Below are 8,750 nucleotides of genomic sequence, written 5' to 3' on the forward strand. Positions count from 1 at the left end.
TTTTGATTCGAATTTTATCCATTAGAAAATACAGTAATTCTGATACATGGTACACTCTTACTTTAAAATGAAAGTAGAAATAACGTCGTTTCGATATACAGAAAAAGTAAAAATATGTTGTGCAACACACTAGTTGATGTTTTTGCCCATGATCTCTATCGCTAATTGTAAGTTCAAAACGTACATACTTGTATATAATCTACTTTTGTATGTAAATACAAATATGACTTTCCCGATCTGCGACACATTCTATAGAATAGTAATATGTAGAAACTGACTTTCACCTAAATTTATGAAATAAATTCGATAAAGGTACTATAACAAAGTTTCCTAACACTTCGTCGAATTACATGTAACTTAGTAAACACGAGAACTCGCAATGTAAATATTTTGTACAAATCACTTTGTCTTCGATAGTGTAAATATATTAAGTTACTAATATTTAAATATAAATACGTGGTAGTGCAAAAAGTAAACAAATAATAAATCGAAGGTACTTTTTATCGCAGATGACAGTTTTTACGGATATATCTACATATATCCAGTTTTGAGGCTTTCATGGAGTACTCAAATTGGTATTTGAAGTCGTTGATTTCTTTTACTATATTTTCGTGTTTCTTTCTTTCCTTTTTTTTTTTTTGTTTCCTCAAATTGTGACTCTGTCGAATGTTCAACAAGTGCGATGAAGTTAGCTACGATGTTGGCGAAATATCGGAACACTTGTGTATTACGTATGATATAGTAATATATTACACGTATATAAGCCTTAATGGAAAAGGTTCAAATACCAATCCGATGTACCTGTGTCGATTCGGAAACAGAAAGAACAAAGAAAATGTAAGAAAAACAAGTTATTCTCCCCTAAGTAGATTCACGTAAGAAGAAAGGACGCATGACAAAGAAACGTTATTCTCGCTCCTTGGTCTCGGCAACATCTTCTCGACTTGGCACTGAAGGAAGTTACTTAGCGACAAAGGGCGACCTCAGCCTGGTCATCATCGGGTCGCATCAAAATAGGCCGAGCTTTGTCCTCAAGAACTCCTTAATGGGGACATAGTATTGGTTCTGTAAAGCCACCATTTCTGGCGTCTTACGCAAATTATTGAATAGAGTTGTGTCTGTCTCAAATACCAGAACGATCACAATAAACAAAACTGTCATCGTAAGCATAAAAGCTGGAATGAAAAGCCTCGTGATTCGTAGACTTTTGTGCCTCAATTTAGTATTTAAACGCCGACTAGGTTGCCGTTGATGCTGGAATTGCTGTTGCTGCTGCTGTTGAAGACAGACTTTCGAGTTTTGAAGTTTTTGCATTTTCGGCACCGGGGTCATCGAAGGACTGTGTGGTTTGCCGGATGCGTCCAACAGTTGACTGTCTGATGACGAGTGATCAAAAGAATCTCTAAAGTAGTAGTCGTTAATTACACATTCGTGCTGACCGACTGAAACAGAAATTTCCCAATATTTTTAGTCATTCCAAGTCATTATTATCTTATTCGAAGTTGAGACATGGTTTTGATATTTGTGAATGTCATTACGTATTAAGATAAACGATAATTAGATTTCTTACTTTAATATCGAATAATTCGGTACGATGTATGTATACCGTTATTCGATACTAAGCGATTGTTTCGATGTACCTAATCGTCTGTTTCTAATAACACGGAAATGAATTTTGTCATGTTCTTAATGCCTTTTTATAAAAGTAAACTAAAATATATAGTATTCACTGCACATATATTGTAACGTATCGTAAAATAAACCGTCGAAAAACAACGTTCATTTGTGGTTTATCGAGAAATATCGAGAAACATCGAGAAATACTATTAATAAGAAACTTGAATTCGAAAATACATAATTCTCTATAACGATTAAAATAAAATTGCGGTAAATAATGGTACATTTATAACTAACAAAGAAAGTAAGAATAAGTATCTGTAAATCATCGACTGAACAGTTAAATATGAAAAGTGTGTCATTTGAACCTTCCTATGCAATTACTTCTTAAACTATAACTCGTTTAGAGAAATGTTTAAATACAAATTATCCTATTTCGGAAAAGCAGAGAAGGTCATTGCATGATCACAAACTTTATTTAGGTTATCGTACTTCTTAGATTGTAAGGTGACTTTTAAGGCGTCTTTTAGGTAAAATGTGCCCTCTAAAAGCAATGAATAAGTTTTATTTCAAACAGTTTTTGAAATGAGTTATAGTTTAGGAAATAATTGCATGCGAAGATTGAAACGCAACACTATGTATAAAATATGTTTGAGTAATCCACGTATATCATTTTACTATAATTTTGATACATCTAAAACTCAACACAAAAAACATTCATATCGCGTTCGTACTTTGAATCTAAATGTATTTCCTTAATTTTCATAATGAAGTGTATTCTACATAATTTTCTCAAGATATAGTTATTAAAACAAATATATACCTATTCCCTATATTTAAAATAATTAATGGCTAATATCCCTAATTTCAAATTTACTGATTTACGATTAATCAAAAAAGACAGAAATGGCATATGCAAAATTGATCCTATGAATTTTGGAAATTTAATTAGCTGTAATGAGATCGAATATTAGCATGCGCAATTTTAACCCCTGTGTTAGAAATTGAAAACTCCGGTATCTATTTATTTCTTTTAACAATTTTTTTATATATCTGTGAAAATATCACAAAATTTATGCACTTTTATGATTTATATTTTTAAAATACAGTAAAACCTTTGTTATATGATTTAAATGATCGATAAAAGTGTTAATATAATAGAATTTTTTCATAACAAAAGAACAAATATGATTTATTTCATATTTAAAACAAAATGAAATGAAATAAAAATAAGTTGTTTAGAGATTATATTATTGGTGAAATACAAAATAAAAAAGATGCAATATTTCATTCTTTTATACTCCGCGCGTTTAAATTTTTTAATTATATGGCAGCTTTTCTCAGTTAGCGATATTATTTATTTCTACCTTGACAATAATACAATATAAGCTTATGTCATATAATTGATTATTATCTATTGTTATAATGTTACTATAATAATATTATATTATAATTACGATATTATCAAATTACTATTATGACTATTATGACTATTATGTTAATTTCATTTACAGATTTATTATAGAATAGACTTCATTCTACAAAAGAAAATAAATATTTTGTGTGTTTATATACAATATTGTAATTGAGCACATACTATTAAATAAAAGCTTCATGTAATGAAGGTTCTAGTCTAAATACCTTTATTTTATACCATAAGAAATTAATAGAAGGAACGTTTATTATACTTGGGCTTATTTAATATAGCTTCAATTGTCAATTAATGAGAGAAAAGAACTATTTGGAATATGAACATCCAGGGATTGATTTTTAATTATTGGAAAACGATTTCGTTCATTACTGCATCAGAAATAATCATCTGTATAGAATGCGCAGAACAGCATGCACGCATGCGAATCAGTCGAATAATTATTGACATTAGCATGAAATTATATTATAATTTCAAGTGATTTTTTTTTCGCTCGAATCAATTGAAATAGTATCTGATATGTTACAGGAAAGAAAAACAGAGAATTTCAGTAAATTATGAAAATAAAGTTGTCTATGCACTTGATATATCAAAATATAATGCTTGATGTAGCTCTGTTGCCCAACAGACATAAAGATTTTGTTCAAAAGAATTAAGAGTGGTGTTACTAAACCTACCACACACTCTAGACATTAGATTTATTTTCTTTCAGCATTACACAATTCTTGCTAGGGATAAAAGATCAGGTCAGCACCAATATTTAACAAAATAGCATAAAAGAATATTTTAATTTTAGGAATTTTTGTTCATAAAACATATGCAATGTCATTCTAGAAGAAAGTGATAAATATGTTTTTTTATAAAATTCAAAAGTAAATTATTAACCAGTTTCCAGATGTAAAACTTGGTACAAACTTTTCGAATTACCTACTAACTCTAATTAACCAAAGCATATGTCTGCATACTTCATGAAAGGTTACTTTTCACGTAAGTTCGTAAAACAGATTGGTTGCATAAAGAATGAGAGAAATTGTACGAATCTTCAAGATACTCGCTTAATTTTTTTACGATAAATAACATGACTCTCAGATAAAATGTTTTAAAAATGAAAAGGAGCAGAGTATATTTTCGATACTTAATGACTTCTTTGAACGCAAGGGAATAAATGTTACAGAAACAGTAAATGTGAACGCATTGCGCACTAGCAGCAATAGAAAGTTTTCGCAAGTGGCTTATTAAATTTGAGGATGAAAAATTTAGCTCGACTTTTGTTAGCAATGACAAAATCTAAAGTTTCTTTGAAAATAAATGATCATATACAATATGAGAGATGGCACAAATATTTAAATATTCATATTTTGTTTCACAATCTACATGCAACTTACTATATATGTAATTATTATATAGGCAATGAAAAATGGATTATTTACATATTATAATGCATAATATCCGACAGAAAATAAGGTAGAACGAATGGGGCGAAGCATCATTAATCACTGGTAGTAACCGATTTTTTACTAAATAAAATTGTATTGTATATTTAATGAAATTGAAAGGAATTTTTGTCCAATAAAACGAAAAATTTTGAAAAATATTAATAAAAGTTGAATAACAAAAGATATAAATAGGAATGGTGAAAGGATTGAAAGTCTGAAAATTTGTAAACAAATAATACTCATTTCTTTCTTTTTAAATTTAAATTGTCTAAAGGATGAAAAAATAATGTATAATAAAGTTTATATCTATTATAAGAATATAATTTAACTATAATAGCACAATTTCTTATTTACATACAAATTACTGCAAATTTTTCAAATAAATGATGTATAAATAAAGATCACATCTAGCCACTTTGATATCCAATAAATAATCAGAAGTACGTTTCAATTTTCATTTCTTTTTTCCAAAATTTTTTGCTTTAGCACACGAATGAATTAAAATTTGTCGTATTTTTTAAATGCATTATATCGATGGAAATGATTTTCCATACATACTTTGTGGATCTTCTCTGCAATATTACCCAGTAGTGCAATAGTTGCCTCAAAATTTATTTTACTTCTGAATAGTTAACAGAAAATGAAATTATAGGTAAAATGACAATATTGTTTGTATACAGAACTCGTATCTCGCTAATTAGTAGCTGATATTACCGTAAGTAGAAACAGAAACCTTGGAAATTTCAAGAAAATATCAAGTAACTCGAAGAGATCTATTCTACCTTAATTAAAAGTAAGCAATCAGACTAAATGTAATTGGGAGAAGCACCTCGGATACCTGAATCTGGTAGTGAATAGTATACCGGTTTGCCATAGTCAACTGACAACTGAGAAGAAGACATAGGAAACCGAATCCATGACGCCATAGAATACTATTATCATTAATTACAGAAAATATTGGTCACCTAATTAAACAAAAACGTCAATTTTATTTAACACGTTTGGGGTTATATTAATTTGCGAAGTATATATGTATATTTAAAATTTATCTCTTGATACAGATTTTTGGATACTTCATCTACTATACTCATGGCATAGGGGATTAATGTATGTATAAAACTGTAATTATTAAATAATTACAGTATATTTTTAGAATAATTTTAATCAAAAATCAATGTGAATCATTTATTTATTAGGATTAATAATTATGAGTTGGTAGATAAATATTTCAAAGTTAGATATTTCAACGTGACGAACACATATCGAAACCAACAATTTAGAAGTACATATATATAGAACTCGTGTGTAAATTGAAAGGATCAAGTTTAGAAACAATCTACATATGAATGATATTAAACAGCAAAACATCATTAACGTGCAAATCTAAAATGGAATTGTATGTCAAGGGTGATAAATCCCATCTTCTAGTAGATATTGGGAATAATTCTGAACTTAGATATAATTCCAGTAATCATACTCTTTCCTAACAATCTAACAATAAGATGAATACATTTTCAATTCACAGTACTAAAAGAGTTAAACAAAGAAACATAATTAAATCCCACGGTTAACTGTCTCTAATCATAGCATTAAACAGAGTAAACAGTAAATACACAGATATTATATGTACAGTCGTATAGGAGTATATTATATATAGTAAATATTCCTGTCAACATTTGAAATTTGTATTGAATTTTACATAAACATTTGTAACATATATATGTTGCAACACATATATACGTGAAATTTTCTACCAATATTTCTAATTAAACTTTTCTCTATCCGCTTTTGCCTGTAGTCCTGCCTTCAGGGATCACAACATGTTATTGTTTGCGTTATCACTCGCAAATGCTTTATCACTAGGCAAATAATTAGGCTCATGACACGAATATCTGGTAAAGCTAGTTCCAAGACCGCAATAATTAAAACCTTTATGCCGTAATCGATTGTTGGAACCAAAAATCTGAGACTTGAAATTATATTAGATCTGCGTTTTTGCCTATCATGCGAGTTATTGTGGATTGATATTTGTAGATTCAATAGCAATAAGCGTGTTGCAAATCCATAGTGCAATGCAAATCCAGGATATTCAAGCAATTCGTAAACACGTAGCTTCCCTTGGGCCTGATTCTACCGTTGACCTACAAAATCATCTTGCTAACATCTCGGTTATCGAGATGGGCGTGATGTTTGTGGTACTAAAAGGTTTACCGTCGTCGATGACATTCATAAATTTAATCATTTCGTCAGTGCCTATTCCTTACATAAGTCAATAAAATAAATAAATTCGGAGGACTTTAATTTACTTATTAACCCGTTAACGCGTTAATCCAACTTTCCCACTTTGAATATAATAATTCGTTTTCATAACGATTCTTGCCTTTGCCTGATAATACTTCGTCGTCTTTGTATTAAGCATGCGTTATTTTATATTTTCATTTACTCGAATCCAAAATGTTGATATTTAAAATTTGATGTTTCTGTTAAAATCTAGTTATACCTTAACTGCACTAACTGTAGCCATTTCCGAATGCTTTTGAGCATAGACAATGCAAGAATCGCGATATGTATACCTAATTGTAACATTTGCCCGTACCAAAATAGATGTAGCATTTCCCCTGATTACAGTTATCTTCACTAATCAGAGTGACATTAACCCTTATTGTAAGATGGAGTCACCTAGTAACTTCAATACGAGTTTTTATGTTATCTCTCAATTTGTATGTGCTTCATTACTATCTTGAATAAAGAGAGAGAGAGAGAGAGAGAGAGAGAGAGAGAGAGAGAGAGAGAACGTTTTTAAGAAAGTTGCCCTAGACTTGTATCTACTTATAACCGAAATGACGAGTATTTACGCTAGAGTAAATGAGAATTAGTGATTTGTTACATACATTTTAGAAACTGATGGCGAAGCACACAACCTACAACGTGTTTACACTGAAGCACGCTAAAGAATCGAGACGTCAGAAATGCAATAAGTATGTTCATTGGTGACAACACTTAGGGAGTTCTCGACTAATTCGTCTGAGTTTACTTAATCTAAAAGAGACACGACGGATGAACCACCACCAGTTCCAAAATTCGTCCGCTTAGAACGTAAGACGAATCAATATAAAATAAAAAGATTCTCGAAGGACATATATAAACGTTCAGAATTCTTCGATCGACAAAATCATACAAAACTCAATCGACCACGGAATCAGAAAGAACACAATCAATGAACAGAACTAGACAGACTTTACAGAACTCGAGAAACCAGAAAGTCACTCCATTCCAACCAGGCCTGTATGGTTAAGTCCATTAAGGACAGCATCGTGAAGATCATAGTCGCGTCGAGGGACTTCTTACTATCTCGCGAAACTCGAGGGAGTTGTGAGAATAGGGACGCAACAACTGAGACCGATCACGTTGCATCCCAACACCGAACGTACCGAGTCAAGTGGAAGATGTTCTATTTCTTTATTACCAAGGTATATACCATGGCTCGCGAACGCCTGGATACCAGGACACCACCTGCGATGGACCCCAGAAAAGGGACACAGATTACCGTTAAGCGATGGGCACGATGGTCTAAATTTGTTTAACCCTATGTGCTCCAGCGGTGCTTTTCGGGCACCACTCGGACCGATGCGGTAATTCAAGCGATAATGGTATTTATTAGATTTGACCTCACGAATATTGCTTTACGGGTCTACTCCTAATATTATGTGTATAATCTTACGAGGTGTAGAGTGAGACAATGTACTTTAGAACGGTTATTATTTAGAATATTTCGTTCAAAACAATATTTCTTTCTACCACCGAGAGACGCCAAAAGCGATACACATCTCAAACAACACACAAAACCTAAAGGAAAACACGCACCCATAACTCACATTTCACACCAATCAATCATCACACACCTCAATATATAAAACCATTGACACACGGGTTTACGTGGTTGTCGATCAAAATACTGGCATAAGATTTAACTCAATATCGCGTCAATTACGCATCATAGTCGGATCACATCACACAGTTGCATACAATTTAACTGAAATACTTGAAAACCTAACCAGGTCTATATCAATCAAGTTAGAGCGTATCTCTTCAGTACTGTCACAACAGCATAGCGGGCCTCACCACCCCGCGAAACTCCGACTGTCGCGTCGCGTCGCGATCGAAATTCTCGTATTTCCGACGGGTTGTAAGGCCGTCTCGCGACTACGACACGTGTTGCCCGCCAAATTAATATTGGGCAACTGTTTAAGTTGTACGAGCGGGAAAGC

At 31.7% G+C, this 8,750-nt stretch overlaps 1 protein-coding gene across 1 annotated transcript in view; it reads right to left on the bottom strand.

Annotated features, from left to right (window-relative positions):
* Positions 1-796: 796 nt before the first annotated feature.
* The window catches only part of LOC108545990 (uncharacterized), a gene marked incomplete at its 5' end in the record, with an annotated part of 70,823 nt that continues 62,869 nt past the window's right edge, over positions 797-8,750 (bottom strand). The window contains one exon of the mRNA XM_017897889.1: positions 797-1,442. Coding sequence (XP_017753378.1) covers positions 1,009-1,442 — 434 coding nt within the window. The remainder of the gene's footprint in view (positions 1,443-8,750) is intronic.

Source organism: Eufriesea mexicana, unplaced genomic scaffold (genome assembly GCF_001483705.2).
Source record: "Eufriesea mexicana isolate 0111107269 unplaced genomic scaffold, ASM148370v2 scaffold598, whole genome shotgun sequence".
In the NCBI taxonomy this organism is placed as follows: Eukaryota; Metazoa; Arthropoda; class Insecta; order Hymenoptera; family Apidae; genus Eufriesea; species Eufriesea mexicana.